We start from the raw sequence: 25,795 nt of genomic DNA, 5'->3' as shown, positions 1-25,795 counted from the left end.
TCAGGCTGGTCTTGAACTCCTGACCTTAGACGATCCACCTGCCTCGGCCTCCCAAAGTGCTGGAATTATAAGCGTGAGCCACTGCGCCTGGTGAAACAATGATTTTTAAGGCATTGGTCATCAGGTAGTGAGGGACCCTGAGTGGCGAAACAATAAGGTTGGCCCTTTGTGCCAGCTTTCTGCCTTGAGAGATTTCTGGGTTGTGGTGCTATGAGAGGGAACCTAGGTAGAGTCCAGTGAACTCCCTCAGCTGAAGAGATGAAGACCAAAGTGGCTGGAGTTCACAGACAGAATATCAGGGTGAAGAGAGAGCTGCACAGAGGATCCCTGAGATCTGCAGAGACTTCCACTGTAGTGTTTAGCAGAGCTCTGATCAGCTCATATGAGGAAACTACCTGAGGCTAAAGAATCATCCCAAAAGATTAGATTGAATGGTACCTGATGCTCAGATAGGGCTGTAAGTAGTGCCTTTTTTTTTTTTTTTTTTTTTTACCAGGTAGACTGGAAGAACTCAGTTCATGGAGCATTGGATAGACTATTGAGATAGGTCTTGTCTCAGTAGTGGGAAATAATTAGCCCCAGACTGAGCACTCATTCTACATAAATTTGTCCAGAGAATTGAAGAAGAGATAATACTTCTCAACACATTTTTTACCCCAATACCAAAACTTGACAAAGATAGTACAAGAAAAGAAACTGTAAGCCAGTATATCCCCTGAACACAGATAACAAAATTCTAAACAAAATTACAGTAAATTGAATCTGGCAACATGACCAAGTAGGGTTTATCTCAGGAATGCAAGGTTGGCTTAACATTCAAAAATCAGTAAATTTAATTCACCATATTAATAAATTAAAAAGAAAAAAATATGATCATCTTAATAGATGCAGAAAGAGCAGGTACAGAAATAAGCATTTATTCCTGATAGTTTTTTTTTAACTTTTTATTTATTTTTGTACTTTTTGTTTATTTTTATTTTATTTTTTATTTTTATTAGGGATGAGGTCTTGCTATGTTGACCAGGCTGGTCTCGAATTCCTGGCCTCAAGCAGTCCTCCCATCTCAGCCTCCTAAAATGCTAGGATTACAGGAGTGAGCCACTGCACCTGGCCCTGATAGTTTTTATCAGCAAAATGTGAATAGAAGAGAACTTGCTCAGCCTGATAAAGGACATCTAAAACAAACTTACGGCTAACGTCCAAACGTGTGTGTGCGGTTGGAATTACCGTCATGATAAGTTTTAATAATAAATGTATTAATATTAATGGAGAATTCGTAATAGTCCTGGGATTAGGGAGAAATTGTTTCATACATATTCATAGATACATGAATAATCATGTTAGAACTAGAAGGGGTCTTCAAGATGATACTAATTCCGACTGTTGTTTATTTTTTATAGGTCAGTACGGGAATCCTTTAAATAAATATATTAGACATTATGAAGGATTATCTTACAATGTGGATTCATTACACCAAAAACACCAGCGTGCCAAAAGAGCAGTCTCACATGAGGACCAATTTTTACGTCTAGATTTCCATGCCCATGGAAGGTAAGTGAATTTATTGCTGACTGTGTCTGAAGTTCCTCTGTGTTCAATCTAAGTTGAAGAAGAAATTTATATCCTTAATTTTCCTTCTCTAATGCCAGGTCTTCATTTGGAAATTCCATTTCCACTGGAATTTGGTATATGCATTAAAAAATGACTTATTTTAAAATGGATTTCCCTTTTATATTGTTGAGGAAACAGTCAAATTTAAATGTTTTTGAATTTATGAATCAGATCTTACGTTAGTAAAAGATATGTCTTTAAAGAAGTTTCTGTGTTCATAGTTTCTTACTACTTTGTATGTTTTATGGTCAATATATCTATCTACTGGTGCCAGCAGTGAAGGTAACTACTTGTATGCCATTGAATACATCATTTACTCACTTTTACCAGTTCTAAAATGACAGCTGGTAGACAGATTACCTGCTGTATTGTTCGATTCTCAGTCAGAATTGTTAAGTGATAAAGGGGAGTCAAGGGAGAGAAGTTAAATCACTTATTGAGTACCTGTTGTGTTCTAGATACTTTATATGCATTTTCTTGTTTAATCTTCTCAACATCCAGACACAGGTAAATAGGTTTTTACGTCCGAGGAAACTAAGGCTCAGAGAAGTTAAATAGCTTACACGGCACTGATTTTACTGAGACCTGGCTAAACACCCCTTATTTTTTTCTCTATCTATTAGGGACTCTTACAGAATCTTGGAGATCTTTGTGAAGCCCTCTCTATCTTATGTGTAATTATTTAATCTATTCCTTTTGTACTTTTTCTAGTGATGTAACCCTGATTGATTACTGTAGTATTCACTTCCCAATAAGTTTCCCAGCTTCCACTCTGTTTACCGTTAAAGCTATTCTACTGCTATGAGATGACTTTTCTCTAAATACTTATTTTTTCATGTCAGCTTATTGCTCTAAAGTCTTCAATTAATGATTGTTAGCCAGATTTTCTTAATTTGACTTTAGTTTCTCTGTAAATTAATCCTAGTCTATTATTGTAAACTTAGTTTGTTTTACTTCCCAGCATCAAGTGTCTGTTTCACCCAGAATGATCTTCTAGTCACTGAATATACCACGTAAACTTTGTTCTCTGTGTCATTTGTCCTAAATCCTGATCATCTTTTAGTGTACGATTCAACTTCTGCCTCTTAGACACTTTACTTTTTAATTCCCTCTAAACTTCAAAATTGCTTATCAGAATCATTGGCATCTTCATTTGTGCTCTCTTCCTTTTTGTGGGTACTTCTTATTAATTTTTGCATAACTGTGTTTTCTGTTCCTCACAGGCATCCTGGCTACTATTTGGTATTATCTATTATATTGCACATATGGTACATGTGCTTAAAAAACATTTTAATGGATGAAAAATCTGATAATTAGGAACACTATAAAACTTAAAAGTATTTTGTACATGGAAATAAATGTGTTACTTAATGATTCTCCACATTACAAAAGTAATGATTATTGTTGAAAAAATTGCTTTCAAGTTATAAAATATTTATTTGAAGAAGGGAAAAAGGTTTATTTCAGGGTCTTCTAGATAAACATTTTAGTGGCAGCAGTTTATGTAAATTTTTATGATCCTTCAGATGTTTTAAAATTACTCATTCTTTATTAGTATGTACTATGAAATTACAAGCAATCATTAGTCTTACTGTTTTTAATGAGCATCTCAAAATATATTTAGTATTATTAATTATATTAATATATACCAAATACGGTTTGATTGTCAAAAGGAGAAGATTTTAGCTGCTTGTGACTTGAATATCTATTCCTAATATATAATCAGATTTTTGTTAGCTATATCATGTAATTCATATTGAATAAATGGCAGAACTAAATCCCTAGCTCCTTTGTGTGTGTGTCAGTGAGTGAGAGAGAGTCGGGAAAGCGAGAGGGTTTGCATGAGTGAGTGGGCTGCCATATAGTTGTCCAAAAAAATGTTTATTGACTGCTAGTGAAAAGTTACTTAGTGTAGGCTGTGGGTGATAAAACATAAAGCAAACATAGATATCATAGGAGCGGTTAGATGTGCCTAAGTTATTGTATAAGACACATATGATGTGTTACATTACAGATAAAATGCTGTAGGTATTCAAAGGAGGGAGAACTTCTTGCTGAGGCAGTAAACAAAGGACCTGAAACCAGGAAATCTCATGTAATGTGGTCTCATTTATAGGGGTCATTTTAGGATACCTTTTTTTTTTTTTTTTTGAGACAGAGTCTTGCTTTGTTGCCCAGGCTGGAGTGTAGTGGCATGATCTCGGCTCACTGCAACCTCTGGGTTCAAGTGATTCTCCTGCCTCAGTCTCCCAAGTAGCTGGGACTACAGGTGTGCGCCACCATGCCAGACTGATTTTTGTATTTTTAGTATATACGGGTTTCACCATGTTGACCAGGCTGGTCTCGAACTCCTGATCTCAAGTGATCTGCTCACCTTGGCTTCCCAAAGTGCTGGGATTACAGGCATGAACCACCATACCTGGCCCATTTTAGGGTGCTTTTAACACAAATCTGCTTAATTAACTATACAAACTTACTATATTTTCTAGAATTCATCCAATTTCAGATAGTTTATTTTTCCAATTTTTATATGTTTACACTGTCTCAGAATTTGTGCCCTAAAACATGGTCGTTGTAATTACCTTTTAAAATACTTTAATTAAATATGCAATGGTCTGATGATCTTGTTCCTCCCTTTCCTTGAAAATAGGCCTACAAAATGACTGGAGTAGTATAATTATAGATTTCCTGCTAGGTCTTTCTTCCTCTTCTATCGTCTAAGAAATACTAGTCTTGGTACACTATAACTCCTCCTAACAGGATTTCTATCTTTATATATATTATTTATTATTTGTTAATAACAATTTGTAGTAATTAGTATTTTTATAAATTCTTACTTTTTGTATTTAATATGAATATAAGTTTTATTTTTATTTTTAGGTAGATTGGCTCAATATATAATAAATATAGTTTTGAAATGACTTTGGGTTAGAGTTACTTGTAGTCCAGCCTATAAGATGTGTACTATCTTATAGTCCAGCCTACAAAATTGTACTGTCTTATACCTGGTGGCTAGAATTGTTATCTGTATTTCACCCTTTAAAAAAATATCAAGTAGAGTTTATTTCATTTCATTCACATAGTAGGCTTTAGTCCCCTAGAATCTGATCAGTATAATTTAACATGTAATAGAATATATTAAATACTATGGAGTTAACTTAGACATACCAGGAAGAATATACTTGGAAAGGGTTTTGCTTATACAGTTGTGACTTACATTTCTGGGTAGTAGCACAGCTTTCCTCTCTCTCTCTCTCTTTCTCTCTGTGTGTGTGTGTGTGTGTATGTTTAAGTATTAAAGTAATTTTTTGTGGTGTTTACATGTAAGCACATGAACATACTTTCAACATGGCTTCCAAGTTTTCTGATTAACAAAGGGTATATTATATGCCATGGTTACAGATGTTACTGTTAAGTGAAGAAACGTTTAGATTTTTCCAAACCGAAAGTCCATTCTTAGGAATTCTATTGCCAGGTGTGGTGGTTCATGCCTGTAATCCCAGCACCTTGGGAGACTGAGGCGGGCAGATCGTGAGGTCAGGGCCATTCTGGCCAATATAGTGAAACCCTGTCTCTACTGAAATACAAAAAATTAGCTGGGTGTGTGCCTGTAGTCCCAGCTACTCAAGAGGCTGAGGCAGGAGAATTGCTTGAACCGGGGACACGGAGGTTGCAGTGAGCCGAGATCACGCCACTGCACTCCAGCCTGGCGACAGAGCAAGACACCGTCTCAAAAAAAGAAAAAAAAGAAACAAATTCTATGAAAAGCTGTTGCTCTTGAAATAAAGCTTAAAGCTGTTTGAAAATAAAAGTACCATTTGAGTCAGTGCCACAGTCGTTAAGGAAACAACTCCAGTAATACTTATTAGAAGATTAAACTATTTTGATAATAGATATTAGGGTAAAATACATCTCTTAGCTTGGCTGAGAAATTAAGAATCACTTTTCTAGGTTTCAGAAATTACTTCACTGAATAAGTTCTGATGAATTGGATTGCTCACTTAGCAATGCTGTGTATATATCAGTTATGGCATTTATCACATTATAACTTTATTTAAATGCATATGTCCTCTGCTCCTTGTGAGCTTGAAGTGCAGAGTGTGAGTCTTACTCACCTTTTTTATGTAGAGGATGGTCATTTTAGCTATATTGAGTGAGTGAATTGCTGGACATGGTGGCTCATGCTTGTAATCCCAGTATTTTGGTAGGCTGAGGTGAGAGCATCACTTGAGCCCAGCAGTTTGAGACCAGTCTGGGCCACCTGGCAAGATCCTGACTCTACAGAAAGATTAGAAGAAACTTAGCTGAGTGTGGTGGTGCATGCCTATAGTCCCAGCTACTTGGGAGGCTGAGGTGGGAGGATCACTTGAGCCCAGAAAGTTGAGGCTACCGTGAGTCATGGTTGTGCCACTGCACTCCAGCCTGGGTGACAAGAGTGAGACCCTGTCTCAAAAAACAAAACACCGCCAACAAAACATTTAAGTACACAGATACTAGGAAACAGATTTTCTTCTTAAATATTTTATACTCTATCTCATCCTCTTTGGTAGTTGTTCTTAATGACTAAGTAATAAGCAAATTTGTCATATTGTGGGATGCAGGATTTTTGTTCGAAATTTGTTTTCTCTCAGTCCTCATGTTCATGTGAAAGTGTGTGATGTATCAGGGACTGTCTGTTGTAATTTCCCTTCTCTTATTCTTAGATACCGTGTTGTCCTGCCATTCCTGTCTTTTTTTTTGAAACAGGGCCTGGCTCTTTTGCCCAGGCTGGGGTAGAGTGGTGAGATCTTAGTTCACTGCAACTCTTGCCTCCTGGGCTCAAGCCATCCTCCCATCTCAGTCTCCTGAGTAGCTGGGACTATAGGCACACACCACCATGCCTAGTTAATTTTCATATTTTTTTTTTTTTTGGTAGAGATGGGGTTTTGCCATGTTGCCCAGGTTCCCTTGGCCCCCGAAAGTGCTGGGATTACATGTGTGAGCCACCGTGCCTGGCCATTCCTGTCTTAACCATCATGTACTTTAGCATACTGTAATTTCCAGAAATTTTGCTTATGTGGTTTTTGTAAAATGCAAGTTAATATTGTTTATGTTTTGATTCTATATAATATGTTGGAATATCACTATATCACTTATATCAATATAGGTGAAAATTAGAATAAATATGTCTTAGATTTAACCAAGGTTATTAATATAGCATGAGAAAAACTTCATTGCAAGATCGTATAGTAATGATCCCTTTTATAGCTTTTAGTATGATTCTTATGTTGTATATATATATTTTAACTTATGCCTTTTATTTGCACCTGTCATTGAAGAGAAGCATCAGGGATCACTCTACTCTTTCTTCTTCCTAATAGAACTTGTAGGAATTTTCTGAAACACCGTTTCAAAGTGGTAGTTAAAAAAATAAGTAAAATGAAGTATCTGAGACCTCTTACTTAAAATGATTGTCTGTTATGATATACTTTATCTTTTTGGTAGGAAGTATATATACACTATTAGACTGAATTATTTTTGTTGTTGTATGTATATGTATGTTTAAACCTTTTCATTCTTCATATCTTGTTTTCCAAATTATATACTTTGGGATGGGCATCTTGTCTTTATTTTCTGGTCTTCTCACCACTTTGCTAACTTGTCTTTGATAGAGTTGGTAGTTTACAGCCACCAACTTTGCATTTGAATAGGAAGCCACTTAGTAAAGAATTCTGTGATTTTATATATATGTTGGAGTAGTCATAAATTGGATAGTGAAAGGAGTAGTGTGGTTAATTTAGACTATTCAGACTGATTGACTTTCCTTCTGACTTGACGTGAAATCTAGAGATTTCTTCTGAGCCTCAGTTTCCTCATTAGTAAAACCTTGAAGTTTAGACAAGATAATGTTTAAGTTCCTTTCTGCTTTAAAATTCCACAAAATAGTATACTAAGTTTAAAACATTAAAACACTGTCTAGTCAGTAATAAACCGTATTTTTCTGCCTGTTTATTTATTTGGGTACATCAGTCCATACATCAGAAATGATTTTTATCGAATATGTGATTTGTATATAGTATGGAAGAAACCGAAAACTTTCCTTAAGTGCAGCATAATTGTTTGGAGAATATACAAGTTTGTTTTTTTCTGAATTGACAAGGTAATTCTTCCTGTAGCTTTAAGAGTAAGTTTCCAAACTGTTTAAAACAAATGATTAGACATTTGGTTGGAAGTTTTCTTTGTGGTTTGGGATTTGAGTTCTCGCTACTCCTAAAGTGTGGAGGTTTCAAGAACATGGCCCAGGTAACCTGTAAAAGGCATAAATATTCCCATCACTGGTTCTTGACTGGAGTTGGGTTAGTCTGGAGATGTCTTGGACTTTATCTCTGTTATATCATGAGTCAGGTAGAAGAAACCTAGGACACTTTTAAATCTGTAGACAAACCAGCAGACTTTGAGAAGCAGATGTGAGAGTCTAGGGAACACAAATGAATGCCTGATCATAAAGAAGAGCTAGGGAATAAATTTGAATGGTGTAAAAATGCTATTGTTATGGATGTCTAAAAACAAAAATTTAAAAAATACTGATGGTAATTAAATCTCTGCCAACAAAATTTGAGTAAAAATTCCCAGAGGAAAATAATATTTATTTAGTACCTACTTTGTGTCAGGTATAGTGCAACATACATTAGTTTAAGTACATTTTACATTGCTTTTTATCTCAGTATTGGATTTTCTAGGATATGATATTCTTTATTCTTGCCTGGTTCCTCTTTATATGGAAATTAAAATCCCAAGAAAGCTGTTTGTAAAGAAATCTGAAGGGATAATGACTACTTGAATTACTTAACTGAAGCCTAAGGAAAAGGAAAAGTTGATCTGTGTTCATGTTATTTTCATATGACTAAAAGTAACTGTAATATTTTTGACGAAAGGGTATATGAATTTTATATGACTAAAGGTTATTAGGAGCTGATCATTGCTTTGAGTTTAGTGTCTTAGATATAATTTTAATATGAAATATCAGTTTTATTTTCCACGTTTTTCTCCAGGCTGGGGTACAGTGGTGTGATCTTGGCTCACTGCAACCTCCGCCTCCTGGGTTTAAGCGCTTCTCCTGCCTCAGCCTCCCGAGTAGCTGGGACTACAGGCACACGCCACCACACCCAGCTAATTTTTATATTTTTAGTAGAGATGGGGTTTCACCGTGTTGTCCAGGATGGTCTCGATTTCCTGACATGATCCTCCTGCCTCGGCCTTCCAGAGTGCTGGGATTACAGGCGTGAGCCACTGCACCCGGCCTATTTTACATGTTTTTAAGCACTAACCAGGGCGTACCTGGAAGAGAGGGAATGAAGGTTTTTGTTGTTGTTTTAAAATACAAACTCAACTTTCTCCCTCCTCCTTTGAAGAGGGAGTGGAAGTAAGAGTGTAAGAGTATTTTTCTGGCTGTTTTTAATTCTTCGGAGAAATTGTTTCCTCTAAAAGTTAATCTAAAACAGGCTTATATCTGATGGCTTGTTTAGTGGTGTATTTTTATTTATTTATTTATTTACTTTTTGAGATGGAGTCTTGCTCTGTCACCCAGGCTGGAGTGCAGAGGCGCAATCTTGGCTAACTGCAACCTCTGCCTCCCAGGTTCAAGCAATTCTCCTGTCTCAGCCTCCCTAGTAGCTGGCATTACAGGCGTGCACCACCACGCCTGGCTAATTTTTGTATTTTTAGTAGAGACAGGGATTTCACCATGTTGACCAGGCTGGTCTCGAGCTCCTGACCTCAGATGATCCGCCCACCTCGGCCTCCCAAAGTTCTGGGATTACAGGCCTGAGCCACCGCACCCAGCCAGTGGTGTAGTTTTTAATGCCAGAGTTTCTAGAGTTGGTGACCTAGACAGTGAATGTCAGAAATTAGGTATATGCCTAGTAGAAGAGCTTATATATTGTTTTTCTTAATTATGTTATATTTCATGCTAAAATGTTGCATGTTCAGTTGGGTCTTCTGTGACATAAGTATCCTAGCTCAGATTTTATCCAGATTTGTAGCCAACCTTGGTTTTTTTCTGTTGTTCAAGTGGTTAAACTCTTTGTAAGGTTGTTGTGGCGTTTTCTTAAAGGTACAGCAAGGATTTTATGTGACTAAAGGTTCTTTTAATGTTTATCCTGTTTCATTATACCTGAAAGTCTTTTATAGTAACTGTGATGAATATGTTTAGTTTATTGGTTTTAATATGTTTTTTTGGTGTGTTTTATTAAGCATCAGGGAAACCTTGTATTATAGTGTAATAGCTTTAAACTGATTAAACATTCTTTGGTCATCATATATATATAGTTCCTTTTTGATACAACTTCTGAATACTTATTCTTCAGTTGATTGTATAATAACCTCTTTAATTTCTTAAAGTCATTCTGTACCTCTGCAGGTTGACACACGTTTTTGATACTTGTATATAGGAATAAAGTTGTTAATTTGTATGCATGTCTGAAATCTGAAATTATAATCACTAGTAAGTTTCCAAAATAGTCTATACTGAGCCAACAAATCAAGTATAAACACAAGGTCTAGCAAATCAAGAATCTTAGTTATCATGGTGTGGGACAAATAGTTGTGTTATATGCCAGTATCAATTGCCAGGTTGGTATTTTATTATTTATTTAGGATGGAATGAATGACACGGTCTTGCTGTGTTGCTCAGGCTGGCCTCAAACTTCTGAGCTCAAGCAATTCTCCCACTTCAGCCTCCTGAGCAACTGGGACCGTAGATGTGTGCCACCATGCTTGGCTGGTTTTTAATTTTTTTGTAGATATGGGGTCTTGCTGTGTTGCCCAAGCTGGTCTCAAACTCTTGGGCTCAAGCTGTCCTCCCACTTCAGCCTCCCAAAATGCTGGGATTACTGGTGTGAGCCACCGTGTGTGGCCTCAGTTATTTTTTTTTTTTATCTGTCACCAGGAAGATGTTGTGCATTTTGCCATCCCCGGGGCTCCCTTATATATCCTAAGCAAGGAATTATAGTTTGGTGTGACGGAAAGACTGTTTCAGATTTAAACTCTGATTTTGTGTGCTCTTGGTCAAGTCAAATCAACCTTCACCAATTTATTAAATTAGTAAATTTAGGTGATTGTTATTTTATACATTTGGTTTACATTAGATATCTGAACAATGGAAGTCTCCCTCTATTCTTAAATCCTGTCATTGTTTTATTTTATTTTATTTTTTATTGTTTGTTTGTTTTTGAGACTATGTCTCACTCTGTTGCCCAGGCTGGTGTATAGTGGCGCAATCTTTGCTCACTGCAACCTCCACCTCCTGGGTTCCAGTGGTCCTTGTGCCTCAGCCTCCTGAGTAGCTGGGATTATAGGTGGTCACCACCACACCTGGCTAATTTCTGTATTTTTCATAAAGATGGCGTTTCACCATGTTGGCCAGGCTGGTCTTGAATTCCTGACCTCAAGTGATCCACCTGCCTCGGCCTCCCAAAGTTCTGGGATTGCAGGAGCGAGCCACCACATCAGGCCCTTAATGTTTTATATATAGTAGTTTACTTGCCAATTATTTAATTACATAGTTGCATGACGTTGGAAAGTTTTTGTAGAAACCTTTTTTCTTTTCAGTAGGTAAATCTGCTTATTCTGTAATCATGTGTAATATGTGTAGTCATGTGTTCTGTAATTATGCCATCATGACAGGTTCTTTCCATTGGCTCTCCTTTATATGAGACTCACATTTTTGTTCTATTTGTCTTCTTACATCGGATGAAGTTACTCATTTAAGTTATAATTTTATTTTTGTCTTCCTCAGGAACTCTCGTAGATTTGTGTTTATGTATTTTTGCTTATAATTTGAGGTAATTCATTTACTTCAGGGTCATCAGTTAAGCCTGGAACTGTGTTTTCCTTTTCCTTTTTCTTGTTCTTGTTCTTTTTTTTTTGTTAGATGGAGTCTTGCTCTGCCGCCCAGGCTGGAGTGCAGTAGCGTGTTCTCAGCTCACTGCAGCCTCTGTCTCCCAGGTTCAACTGATTCTCCTGCCTCAGCCTCCTGAGCAGCTGGGATTACAGGGGCCCGCCACCACGCCTGGCTAATTTTTGCATTTTTAGTAGAGATGGGGGTTTCACATTGTTGCCTAGGCTGGTCTTGAACTCCTGACCTCAGGTGATCTACTGGCTTCAGCCTACCAAAGTGCTGGGATTACAGGTGTGAGCTACTGTGCCTGGCTGAGCTTTTTTTTCCCCCCCAAAGTATATAGCCCTAGAATTTTTCTTTTCTTTTCTTTTCTTTTTTTTTTTTTTTTGAGACGGAGTCTTGCTCGCTCTGTCGCCCAGGCTGAGGTGTAATGGCATGATCTCAGCTCACTACAACCTCCATGTCCTGGGTTCAGTCTATTCTCCTACTTCAGCCTCCTGAGTAGTTGGGATCACATGTGCATGTCACCATGCCTGGCTAATTTTTGTATTTTTAGTAGAGATGGGGTTTCACCATGTTGGCCAGGCTGGTCTCGAACTCCGAACCTCGTGATCCACCTGCCTTGGCCTCCTAAAGTGCTGGAATTACAGACGCGAGCCACTGTACCCGGCCAAGCCCTAGAATTTCTGTGGGAGATGCCTGGTGGAGTGTACATTGGCTGACTCTCGACTCTTTTCCCCTTTCCCCTCTGCAGACCTGTTCCTTTCCTTTCCAGTTCCCCTCCCCTCACCCCACTTCTCCTTTCCCTTCCCTATGATAGCTTGAAAAAAGGACTTTTCTATTTCATAAAGTATAGTAGTGGAAGATAATTGATTCAAAATAACATTTGATGTTAATATTGGCAATTTACCTTGAAAAATAATTTGGAGACTCAAGCATCTTAATTAAGAATGTGAAAGTTAAGAGGAAATGAGTATCTGGAAACATCAGAAATGTCTTAGTTAAGTACAGTTATTCCTAGTAACCACTAACCCAGGCCTGTCATAGGCCTGCTCCATTTTAGATATGATAGAACTCTATTCATGAAGACAGTGCTTTCCTCTGGGACTCCTGGATTACTCTGATAGTACCTTGAAGCAAGGATTTTGCCCTCAAATTTCCTCTCTGTATTGGCAACATACTTCATTAGTTGGGACTTTATGTCCCATTATTACTTCAGTTAAAAGGATGCACCCTGTATCTTGTTTTCTTCTGAGTATTAGAACCATACTATCTTTAGCTAAAATAGCAACCCCGTGGGAAAAGGCAACTTCTTTTTGTTCTATAGTAGTCCATCCTTGTTTGCAGAGGGTACATTCTAAGATTCCCCAATGAATGCCTGAAACTGTGGATAGTACCAAACCCTAAATATATTATGTTTTCCTATACATAAATACCTATGATAAAGTTGAGTTTACAAATTAGGTACAGTAAGGGATTAACAACAATAACAACAAAAGAGAACATTTATGACTACTGTAAGTTATGTGAATGTGGTCTCTCTCAAAATATCTTACTGTCCTGTACTCACCTGTTTTCAGACCACAGTTGACTAGGGGTAACTGAAACAGTGTGGGTAAGAGGGGACTACTCTATATTCTAACTATTCTAACCTATAGAAAGTATTTCTGTATATTAAGATGTAGAAGGTACGTAACCTTCCTGAAAACTTATGGAATGACATCCTAACATAATTTATTTTGTTGCATTGCACCAAAGGTGGTTTTGGTACATCTATTATTTGTCTGGTTTGGATGTAAAATACTTTTCTAAAGCCTGAGAAAGAAAAACCAGCTATTACTACCACGTGATAAAACTGCATATTCAGAGCACTGAAACTGGGGACTCAGTATCTGTTTGGTTATTTCAAAAAATTGCTATCATTTGTTAAACTGATTTTGTCCTCCTATAACTTCACTCCATTCTTTATAATATTACTATAATGCCAACGCCAAAAAAAGAATTATAATAGAACTACTATAATCAAGATGAGAAACTTAATACTATTGATTCATAAAATCAATACAGTGGTTAAATCCGAGGGTAGGAAAACATTCCCAGTGGAAATAGTGTTCTTTATACAGGACATCTTGCCTCCTCAAGGAAATCTACAGTTTATTTTTGATGATGGTGTAATATATTATAAAATAATAAAAAGAACTACATTTGCTGAAAGAAACATAGTAAGAGTGGACCGAGTTTAGCCATAGTCTTGAAAGTGGTTCAAGCGTTAAAAATCAAAGAGAGTTTTTTTGTGGTAATGTTGTAAAACAATTTTCAGTGAAAGCCAAATTAGGTTATAATTTTTGTTTCTATATCTTACTTTCATTTGTTCAGATTTTTAAAGGTGACTTGCTGGAAACTAATGATGTTACTTTAAGACTACTGCAACACTCTGCAGGTGTTAGCTTGAGTTTTTCCATCATATGCTTGAGAGGCATTCTTTTTTTTTTTTTTTTTTTTGAGACAGAGTCTCAACCTTGACAATAACAAAGATGTTTCCCTGCTCCGCCTTCCGGGTTTACGCCATTCCCCTGCCTCAGCCTCCCAAGTAGCTGGGACTACAGGCGCCCGCCACCTCGCCCGGCTAGTTTTTTGTATTTTTTAGTAGAGACGGGGTTTCACCGTTAGCCAAGATGGTCTCGATCTCCTGACCTCGTGATCCGCCCGTCTCGGCCTCCCAAAGTGCTGGGATTACAGGCTTGAGCCACTGCTCCCGGCCTGAGAGGCATTCTTGATATGGTAGAAAGAGCAATATGCAGCAACCAAATACTGGAGTTCTACTCCTAATTTTAGTCTTATTACCCTTTGATTAAAATATTCATCATGTCTCCTTTGTACTGTTACTCTGAGAGTAAGATGCAGTAATATATGTAAAAGTGCTCTGCAAACTGCAAGCCTCTGTACTGTATACATTTAAGAAGAACGTTGTAATCTCATCATTATCTTCGCATACCATCATCTCAACCAAATCCCTTGGGACTTTAACCATTATGAAAGATGGCCACACAATATGATTTTATACCCCAGCTTTTTGGAATGGAGTGATTTTTAAAAATTTATTTTTATTGTAAAATAACAAAAAGTTACAATTTTAACCATTTTTAAGTGGTAAACAGCAATATTTTTGCCCTTGGATTTCCTTGTTGTATTGCCAAAGTTCATTAGTTGGGGCTTTATGTCCCATTATGGCATCAATTAAAGGAATGCATTAAATGGCGGTAAGTAAATGCACAATGTTGTGCAACCATCACCATCATCACAAACAGAAAGTATGTACTCATTAAACAGTGACTCCCCATTTTTCTGTCCCTCCAGTCCTTGGCAACCAACTCTTCTACTATCTGTCCCAGTGAGTTTGCTGTTCTAGGTACCTCATATACGTGGAATCATGGATTATTTATGACTGACTTATTTCACTTACTGTATTAGTCCATTCTCACATTGCTAGAAAGAACTACCTGAGGATGTGAGGGCAATCTGGCTGCAACATTTGTCACACCATTAATCTCCAGGGTTGATTCGACTGATCTGGCTGGCTAGATGGGTGTCCCTTTACTCCCTCACTGCTCCATGTGCATCCCTCCTGAAGCTGCATGCTTGGTAGAGGAGGACTGGTCTTTAGTCAAGTTTATAAGAGTAGCTGTGCTCCCCTGCTGGAACCTCCAAACAAGCTTTCAAGAACTACTTGAGACTGGGTAATTTATGAAGAAAAGAAATTTAGTTGGCTCACAGTTCTGCAGGCTGTACAGGAGGCATGGCTGGGGAGGCCTCAGGAAACATACAATCATAGCAGAAGGAGAAGGGGAAGCAGGGACAATCTTGTGAGAACTCACTATTACAAGAACAGCAAGGGGGAAATCTTCCCCCATGATCCAATCACTTCCCAGCAAGTCTCCCCCCAATACTGGGGATTGCAGTTCAACATGAGATTTGAGTGGGGACAGAGAGCCAAACCATATCACTCACCACAGTGTCTGACTTATTTCACTGACTTATGTCTCACTTATTTAACTTATCATAATGTTTTCAGGGTTCATCCATGTTGTAGCAAGAATCGGAATTTGATTACTTTTTAGGGCTGAACAATATTCTATTGTATGTATACATACATACTTTAAAAAAACCTACTCATCTGTTCGTGAACATTTGGGTTGTTTTCATTTTTTGGCTGCTGTGTTGCTATGAACATTGATGTGCGACTATCTAAGTTCCTGCTTTCAGTTTCTTTGGGTGTATACCTACAAGTGAAATTGTTGGATCATACGGTAAATCTGTGTTTTTTTTTTGAGGGAACACCAAATTGTTTTCCTGGAATACAATGATCATTATAAGGCAATATATACTGCAGTTTTTCTGACTGTTGAACCGAAGTCTAAACAATTAAAGAATCTGGTTGTTTTCAGATAGCTTTTTGTTGAGGGCTTGTTAAAAAACTAAAAAGGTAGTATGTAGTTGGATTGTTCCTGTCAGCTACTTTTTATTATTATTTCTTAATATGTTATCCAAAGGAATATTGCAGAAAATTTACATTTTATAAAATGCTAAAATAGCATAAAGATGTGAACTGTCAAACAGATTATAGTAGAATTAAAATTAGAAAGTTATAATCCAGTCGCTTGGTTAACAGAATAAATTATGTCAAATTCCTGATTATTCATTTGTGGTTTTACTATTTTATGGATTATGACAACCTTTAATTCGTTCTGGCTCCTTTCTACTATTTACCTGCCTTCTAGGCTCTCCCTCATTCCTTCTTCTGTTCATGTATGTTTTAAATATAAGTTAATTTTGATGTTAATAAAAGCAGTGAATTTTGATACGTGATTTAAATTTGATTTTTAAATTATCTGTACTGCTACTTGACTGCATATATAATTGAGAACTGATTTTATATATGGTTTTAATCCAATTTAAATCAATACTGGGAATGTTTTGTATCTCATACATGGTTTTCTTTTAAAAATCATTTTAAAAATACTTAAAATAAATATGTAATATTTGTACATATTTATGGGGTATGTGTGATATTTTGTTACATGCATGCAATGTGAAATGATCAAGTCTTAGTATTTGTGTTGTCCGTCACCTCAAGTATTCATTATTTCTTTGTGTTGGGAACATTTCAAGTCCTTTTTTTTTAAGCTGTTGTGAAATATACAATGTATTGTTGTTAACTGTAGTCACCCTACTCTGCTATCAAACATTCATACTTACTACTTCAATCTTATTGTATGTTTGTACCCATTAACAACCTCTCTTCATCTCCCCTCAAGCCCCACCCATGCGCCCTTGCCAGCCACTGGTATCTGTCATTCTACTGTCTACCTTCATGAATGAAGATCAACTTTCTAATCTCACCCATGTGAGTGAGAACATGGGATGTTTGTCTTTTTGTGGTTGGCTTAGTTCACTCAACATAATGACCTCTAGTTCCATTCATATTGCTGCATATGATAAGGTTTCTTTTTCTTTTTCTTTTTCTTTTTTTTTTGAGACAGAATCTCGCTCTGTTGCCCAGGCTGGAGTGCAATGGTATTATCTTAGCTCACCGCAACCTCCGCCTCCCGGGTTCAAGCGATTCTACTGCCTCAGCCTCCTGAGTAGCTGGGATTACAGGTGCGCGCCACCATGCCTGGCTGATTTTTGTATTTTTAGTAGAGATGGGGTTTTGCTGTGTTGGCCAGGCTGGGTTCAAACTCCTGACCTTGAGAAATCTGCCCACCTCAGCCTTCCAAAGTGCTGAGATTACAGGTGTGAGTCACCGCTCCCGGCCTTATTATTATTTTTTTTAATGGTCAAATTGTACTCCATTGTGTATATATGCTACGTTTTCTTTAAACATTTATCTGTTGATTGACACTTAGTTGATTCCATATCTTGGCTATTGTAAATAGTCCTGCACTAAACATGGGAGTGCAGGTATCCCTTTGACATACTGATTTCTTTTCCTTTGGATAAACACCCAGTAGCGGGATTGCTGGATCATGTGGTAATTCTGTTTTTGTTTGTTTGAGAAATCTTTATGCTGTTTTCCGTAGTGGCTGTACTAATTTCATTCCTATCAACGGTATAGAAGAGTTACTATTGCTTCACATTCTCGCCAGCATCTGTTATTTATTATCTTTTTAATAACAGCCATTCTAACTGGGATAAGATAATATATTGTGGTTTTGATTTGCAATTTGCATTTCCCTGATGATGAGTAATGTTGAGCATTGTTTTTTATACCTTTTGGCCATTTCTGTGTCTTTCTCTTCTTTATTTTTTCATCTCAAAGGACACACACCAACATTTCTATTTCTTCTTTTGAGAAGTGTCTGTTCATGTCCTTTGTCCACTTTTTAATGGGATTTTCTTTAAACTATTAAGTTCCTTGAGTTCCTTGTATATTCTGGATATTAGTCCCTTGTCAGATGAGTAGTTTGTGAATATTTTTTTTGTATTCAACAGACTATCTCTATTCTCTATTTTTTTTCTTGATTAGCAAGTGGTCATTGTTTTTTTTTATCTTTTCAAAAAACAAACTTTTGGTTTTGTTGATCCTTTCTATTGCTTTTGAGTGTCTATTTAGTTGAATTCTGCCCTTTTTTTTTTTTTTTTTAAGTTGGAATTTTGTTTTGTCACCCAGGTTGGAGTGCAGTGGCCTGATCATAGCTCACTGCAACCTTGAACTCCTGGGCTCAAGCAGTCCTTCCCCCTCAGCCTCCCAAGTAACTGAATCTACAGGGCTCTGGACTGTGTTTTTTACATTTTTTTAGAGATGGAGTCTTGCTGTGTTGCTCACGCTGGTCTCGAACTCCTAGCCTCAAGTGATACTTGAAGACCTCAGCCTCTCAGGGTGCTGGGCTTTTTTCAGGCATTGAGTCACTGTGCCCAGCTCCTTTATTATTATTATTTATTTTCTTCTACTAATTTTGGGTTTGGTTTGTTCTTGCTTTACTAGTTCCTTGAGGTGCGTCATTATATTGTTTATTTGAAATCTTTACATATTTTTTGATGTAGGCATTTATTGCTGTAAATTTCGCTGTAAGCACTGCTTTTGTTGTATCCCATAGATTTTGGTATGTCGTGTTTCGAATTTTCATTCTTTTCATTTGTTTTTTGATTTCTTCCTTAATTTCTTTCTTGATCAGTTAGTTGTCTTTCAGGAGGATGTTTGTTTAATTTTCATGTATTTATACAGTTTCCAAAGTTCTTCTTGTTCTTGGTTTCTAGTTTTATTCTGTTGTAGTCTGACTTGATATGATTTCTATTTAAAAAAATTTGTTGAAACTTGTTTTGTTTTCCTAACATATGGTCTATCCTGGAGAGTATTTCGTGTGCTGATGAGAAGAATGTTGTGTACTGTAACTGTTGTATGAAATCTTCTATAAATGTCTTTTAGGTCCATTTGGTCCAATGTGCAGTTTAAATCCAATGATTTTTTTGTTAATTTTCCGTCTAGATCTGTTTAATGCTGAGAGTGGGGTGTTGAAGTCTCCCAACTATTATGGTATTGTAGTTGGTCTCTACCTTTAGATCTAATAATATTTGCATTACATAATGGGTGCTCTGTAGTTGGGTGCATATGTATTTAGCTACTTCTGCTTTCTTTTGGTTTCCATTTGCATGGAATATTTTTTTCCATCTCTTTACTTTCAGTCTGTATGTGTCTTCACAGGTAAGATGAGATTCCTGTAGGCAACATATAGCTGAGTCATGTTTCTTTTATCCATTTAACCAATGTTTATCTTTTAAGTGGAAAGTGTAATCCTTTTACAGTCAGTTATTATTGGGATGTGAGTGCTTAATTCCTGCCATTTTATTAATTTCTTGTTATTTTGTATACTTTTTGATTTTCGTTGGCTTTTTTTGAGATGGACTGTCACTCTGTTGCCCAGGCTGGAGTGCAGTGGTGCGATCACACATGGCTCGCTGCAGCCTTGACCTCCTGGGCTCAGGTGATCCTCCCACCTCAGCCCCGCTTAGTTGGGACTAAAGGTGTACACCACCATGCTTGGCTAATTTTAAAAATTTTTTGTAGAGATAAGGTTTTGCCATGTAGCTCAGGCTGGTCTCAGACTCCTGGGCTCAAGCAACCTGCCTGTTTTGGCCTCTTGAAGTGCTAGGATTACAGATGTGAGCTGCTGTGCCCAGCCTGTATATTCTTTTGTTCCTTTCTTTTTCTGTTATTGTTTATCATTGTGGTTTGGTGGTTTTCTGTAGTGGTAACATTTGACTTCTTTTTCTCATTTGTATATTTAGTCTACCAGTTACCTTTATATTTCTGTGTATTTTCATGATGATGATCATCATCTTTTTGCTTCCAGATGCAGAATTCCTTTGAGCATTTCTTGTACAGTTGGTCTAGTTGTGACAAATTACCTGTTTTTGCTTGTGTGGTAAGAAATTTATTTCTCCCTCATTTCTGAAAGATATTTTTCTTGGATGTAATCTTGGCTGCCAGGTATTTTTTTCTTTTAACACTTTGAATATATCATCCCATTTTCCGCTGGCCTGTAAGGTTCTGCTGAGAAATCTGCTGTTAGTCTGATAGGGGTTCCCTTATAAGTGATGAGATGCTTTTCTGTTATTGTTTTTAGAATTCTGTCTTTGTCTTTGACTTTTCACAGTTTGACTGTAAAGTGCCTTGGCAAATACCTTTTTGAATTGTATCTATTTGAGAATCTCTGAGGTTCCTATATCTGGGCGTCTAAATTGCTTTATAGACTTGGTAAGTTTTCAGCTCTTATTTTGTTAAGTAGGTTTTCTGTCCCTTTCATTTTTTCTTTGCCTTCTGGGGCACCAAAAATTTGAATATTTGGTCACTTTATGGTGTCTGTATTGTCACGTATGCTGTGTTTATTCTTCTTTATTTTTATGTTATTGGATTATTTCAAAATACCTATCTTAAAGTTCTGAAATTCTTTCTTCTGCTTGATCTAGTCTATTATTAAAGCTTTTGAAAGAATTTTGTATTTCATTCATTTAATTCTTTACTTCTAATAGTTTCATTTGGTTCTTTTTGATGATATCTGTCTTTTTTTTTTGGAGACAAGGTCTCACTCTGTTGTCCAGGCTAGAGTGCATTGGTGCGATCTTGGCTCACTGCAACCTCTGCCTTCCGGGTTGAAGCAATCCTCCCACCTCAGCCACCTGAGTAGTTGGGACTACAGGTTCACGCCACCACACCAGGCTAATTTTTTTGTATTTTTTTCTTGTTTTTTTTTTTTTTTTGTAGAGATGGGGTTTTGCCATGTTGTCTAGGCTGGTCTCAAACTCCTGGGTTCAAATGATCCACCTGCCTCAGCCTCCCAGAGTGCTGGGATTACAGATGTGAGCCTGGCCCTCTGATATCTGTCTTTTTGGTAAATTTCTTATTCGTATTCTAAATTTTATGATTTCTTGGTATTGTGTCTGCATATTGTATCTCACTTAGCTTTTTAAATATTATTTTGAATTCTTTTTCTGGGATCTCATAAATTTCTTTTTCATTGGAATCTATTGCTGCAGAATTATTGTGTTACTTTAGAGGTCATATTTCCTTGCTTTATCATGTTTCTTGGGTCCTTACTGCGCATATGGTATAACAGTCCCTTCTTCCAGTTTTTTGAATTTGCTTTCTTAGGCAAGGGCTTTTTCCTGAAGATGTGCATATGATGTTGATTGGGTAGGGCATTTTGGCGTTAATCTGGGTGCATGCAGTGGTATAGTCTCCGTATAAATTATTCGGCTATTTACAGCGTTAGTAGTGTCTCTCATTTTCTCAATGGTGTAGGGTTTGGTTTGTTAGTGGAGTCTGCGGTGAGGCTTAGCTGGGGACAGGTTCACCAAGTGGGCCTGTCCTTGGGCCTCAGGGCAATGTATGCTGGCACTGGTATTAGCAGGTCTGGGTGGGCTGGTTCTTGGGCCTCCAGGTGGCTTACTTGGGTGTTGGTAGGGGCAGTGGCTGGCCAGTTGGGTGGGCAGATTCTCAGGCCCCTGGGCAGCTTATGTTGATAGTGGGAAAACCCTTTGTTTCCCAAGTGGCGTGTGCTGATATTGGCAGTGGCTGCAATGGGCTGGGCAGATCAGTCTCCAGGCCTGCAGGTGGTGCATGTGGTTGGGGACCAGCTGTGGTATTTAATGGCAGATTGAGTGGGCTAAATCTAGGCCTCTAGGAGAAGTGTTCACATGTTAACAGTGGTGGAGGGGGCTGGGTAGACCTGTCCTCAGGCCCACTAGTAATGTGTGTGGGTGTTGGCTGTGGTAGGCGGGGATGGGGTGATCCCCATGGCCCCAGTGGAATGCTCGAGTGGGGCCCTGCTACTGGAGAGGGAAGGGTTGCTTTCACTGGCACCAGACATAAGCAGTCAGTTGATGAGTGGGTCCTTGGGCCCCAGGCGGCAGCTGTGGACAGGGTAGACTGTCCTCAGGACACTTGTAAAGATGTAGTAGCTCCACTGCTTGGGGCAGCAGGGTCACTGCCAATGGTTTGTGGTTTAGCACCAATGGCAGCAGCCAGCAGGAGTGGTAGCTTTGGGTGGTGGGTGTCTATAATTCTAACCTTAGGCCACCTTGGGGCACATGAAAATGCACAGCAGCTCTGCTGCTGCCAGTGGTTTACACTTTGGCTTGGGGGCAGCATCGGATCACAGCAGTGGCTGTAGTTGGGGGATGTAAGTGGACTCCAGGGATATGGAGATGCAGGGGCTGTTTTGCTCCAAGGCAGGATACAGTCTTGTTGGGGCTGGGCACTCAAAATGTGCTGTGCTGTAGGTGTTTAGGACCAGGGAATGGAGGAGACCCCTCATGAGCAATGTCATCATGTGGTCTCCAGACAGCTCCCTTTGTCAGTATGAGATGATTTTCTTACTATGAAATCAATATTGGCCAGGCATGGTGGCTCACACCTGTGATCCCAGCACTTTTGGAGTCTGAAGCAGGTGGATCACCTGAGATCAGGAGTTCGAGACTAGCCTGGCCAATATGGTGAAACCCCATCTCTACAAAAGTAACAAAAATTAGCTGGGCATGATGGCGGATGCCTGTAATCCCAGCTGCTTGGGAGGCTGAGGCGGAAGAATCACTTGAACCTGGGAGACGGAGGTTGCAGTGAGTTGAGATTGTGCCATTGCACTCCAGCTTGGGTGAGAGAGAGTGAGACCCCGTCTTGAGGGGGGGAAAAAAAAAGAAAGAAAAAAAAATCAATATTAAGACTGTAAGGGGCCTACGTCAAGTGTTCTTAACTTCTGTTTTCCTTCTAAGTTGTTTATCTAGCTTGTACTTAGACACCTTAATAGATATATAAATATTTCTTTAGGTAGGATGCATAGCATAGAATTTTTGTTGTTGTTGTTTTTGAGACAGGGTCTCACTGTCACCCAGACTGGAATGCAGTGGCGCGATCTCAGCCCACTGCAACCTCTGCCTCCCAGACTCAGGATTTTCCCGCTTCAACCTCCCAAAGTGCTGGGAGTAGCATGCACCACTACCACCTGGCTGATTTTTGTATTTTTATTTTAATTTTTGAGGTAGAGTCTTACTCTTGTTGCCCTGGCTGGAGTGCAGTACAGTGGTGCAATCTTGGCTCACCTTAACCTCCGCCTCCTGGGTTCAAGCGATTATCCTGCCGCAGCCTCCCCAGTAGCTGGGATTACAGGCATGTATCATCACACCCGGCTAATTTTGTGTTTTCAGTAGAGATGAGATTTCACCATGTTGGTCAGGCTTATCTTGAACTCCTGACCTCAGGTGATCCACCCGCCTCAGCCTCCCAAAGTACTGGAATTACAAGCGTGAGCCACTGCACCCTGCCTAATTTTTGTATTTTTAGTAGAGACAGGGTTTCAGCATGTTGGCCAGGCTGGTCTTGAACTCCTGACCTGAAATGATCTATCTGCCTCGGCCTCCCAAAATGTTGGGGATTACCACCACCACCGTGCCCGGCCAGGATGTTTCATTCTTTTTTTTTTTTTTGACAGAGTCTCGCTCTGTCAGCCAGATCTATATTAAATATCTTTTTGTCGCTTTTGCCCTCAATTTTTTTTTATTCCGTATAGAATACTAGTGCTTTCACTTAACAGTGGTTTCAGGGTACCCTTTTGCTGAACAGTAAATCTTCTTATTTTTTTTATTTTTTTTGAGACAGAGTCTCACTCTGTCGCCCAGGTTAGAGTGCAGTGGCATGATCTCTGCTCACTGTAAGCTCCTCCGCCTCCTGGGTTCACGCCATTCTCCTGCCTCAGCCTCCCTAGAAGCTGGGACTACAGGCGCCCGCCACCACACCTGGCTAATTTTATTTGTATTTTTAGTAGAGACGGGGTTTCACCGTATTAGCCAGGATGGTCTCGATCTCCTGACCTCGTGATCCGCCCGCCTTGGCCTCCCAAAGTGCTGGGATTACAGGCGAGATAGTGTTTTTATAGTAACTGTAAATATGTAGATATGATAAATTAGTGATTTTTCAAAATAGTATGATCCTTTATAAATAGAATCTATGTATTTACAGTCACATATATGGCCCAGAATTTCCTATCAGTTTTCACAAATAATTTTATGAAAATACATAATAGGCAGCAAAAATTGAGGCAGGATACTTGTTTGTTCAGGAGAGTCTATTTTTAAGTTTGTGAAGTTCCCATTTAGAAGATGTATTTGGCTTTGTTGATTACTTATAGCAGTAGCTTGGGTCCCTAAGGCTCTAAGGAGAAAGCCTGGAGTCCTTGTCACAGTACCTGGGAATCCCTGGGAGTTTTTTGGCAAGAGGAATGTGAGTACAGCCTCAAAATAAAAGGGTGCCAAGATTGACATGAAATGAAGGAAAAGAGAAAATAGACAATGTTTAAGAATGGACACAATATTTTGAAGCTAGTAAATGTATACTACTGACTCCTATTTACATAAAATATATTCATGTTAGGTATATAGTTGGAGGTACGTTTGACAAATGTATATACTTAGACAACTGCCATTGAAATCAAGATAAAGAATGTTTCCATCATATCACAAAATTCCCTCATTACTTTTTACTCTTAGTCTCCACCCTAGGCAACTACTGATCTGCTTCCTATCGCTATAGGTAGATTTTGACTGTTCCAGAATTATGTATCAATGGAATTAGACTCTTCATTCTTTTGTGTCTTAACAAAAGTGCATATTTTCAGTAGTTGGTGTGTTTTCTTTTTTTAATTTCTGAGTAGTTTGCCATTATATAAATACATCTTTCCCTTTACTTGTTGATAGACATTTAGGTTATGTTCAGTTTTTGGCTATTATAAATAAAGCTGCTGCGAACATTTGTGTTCAGTTATTTATGTGGATATATGCTTTATGTTTTCTTTTTTCTTGAGTAGAATTGCTGGGTCATAAGGTTTTTTTGTTTGTTTGTTTTTAGAGGGAGTCTTCCTCGGCCTCCCAGAGTGCTGGGATTACAGGCATGAGCCAACTCTCCTGGCCTTGTTTGTTTTTGTTTTGAAATGGGAGTCTTGTTCTGTTTCCCAGGCTGGAGTGCAGTGCTGCGATCTCAGCTCACTGCAACCTCCTCCTCCCGAGTTCAAGCAATTCTCTTGCCTTAGCCTCCCAAATCGCTGAGATTACAGGCACCTGTCACCACACCTGGCTAATTGTTGTATGTTTAGTAGAGATGGAGTTTCACCATGCTGGCCAGGCTGGTCTTGAACTCCTGACCTTCAGTGATCTGCCTGTCTCGGCCTCCCAAAGCGCTGAGATTATAGGCATGAACCACTGTGCCCAGCCCAGTTTTTTATGTTTGACTTTATAAGAAAGTGCTGAACAGTTTTCCAAAGTAATGTTGCGATTTTGCATTTCAATCAGCAGTGTGTGAGTTCCAGGTACTCAACATCCTACTAATATTTGGAGATGTTATTCTAGCAAAGGGTATGTAATAATACATTATTCTAGTTCTGATTCACATTTCTCTGTTGACTAATGATGTTATGTAGGTTTCCATATGCTTGTTTGTCACCTGTATATCTTCTTTGTGAAGTATTTTTTCACATTGTTGACTGTCTTTGAATGATTGTCTTATTATTGATTTGTAAGAGGTTTTAAAAAAGATATCCTGAACAGAAGTTCTTTGTCAGACCATATGTATTGCGAATATTTTCCCCCAGACTGTGGCTTGTTTTTTTTTTTTTTTTTAACTATTTCTCAGTGGGTGGAAGTTTTAAATTTTTAAGAAGCCCTTTTAATGAAAAAATTTTTTTCTTTTATAGTTTTTGCTTTTGTTTCTTGAGATAGCATTGACTACCAAGGCCATGACAGTTTTCTTCTAGATGTTTCCAG

The 25,795-nt window shown here is 38.3% G+C and overlaps 1 protein-coding gene across 1 annotated transcript in view; it reads left to right on the top strand.

The window, feature by feature from the left end:
- ADAM10 (ADAM metallopeptidase domain 10) overlaps positions 1 to 25,795 on the top strand; it is a 153,620-nt gene that overhangs the window by 30,817 nt on the left and 97,008 nt on the right. The window contains exon 2 of the mRNA XM_011983181.1: positions 1,401 to 1,551. Coding sequence (XP_011838571.1) covers positions 1,401 to 1,551 — 151 coding nt within the window. The remainder of the gene's footprint in view (positions 1 to 1,400; positions 1,552 to 25,795) is intronic.

This window comes from Mandrillus leucophaeus, unplaced genomic scaffold, assembly GCF_000951045.1.
Source record: "Mandrillus leucophaeus isolate KB7577 unplaced genomic scaffold, Mleu.le_1.0 Scaffold247, whole genome shotgun sequence".
NCBI lineage: Eukaryota > Metazoa > Chordata > Mammalia > Primates > Cercopithecidae > Mandrillus > Mandrillus leucophaeus.
This window is presented reverse-complemented; position numbering and strand designations above follow the sequence as displayed.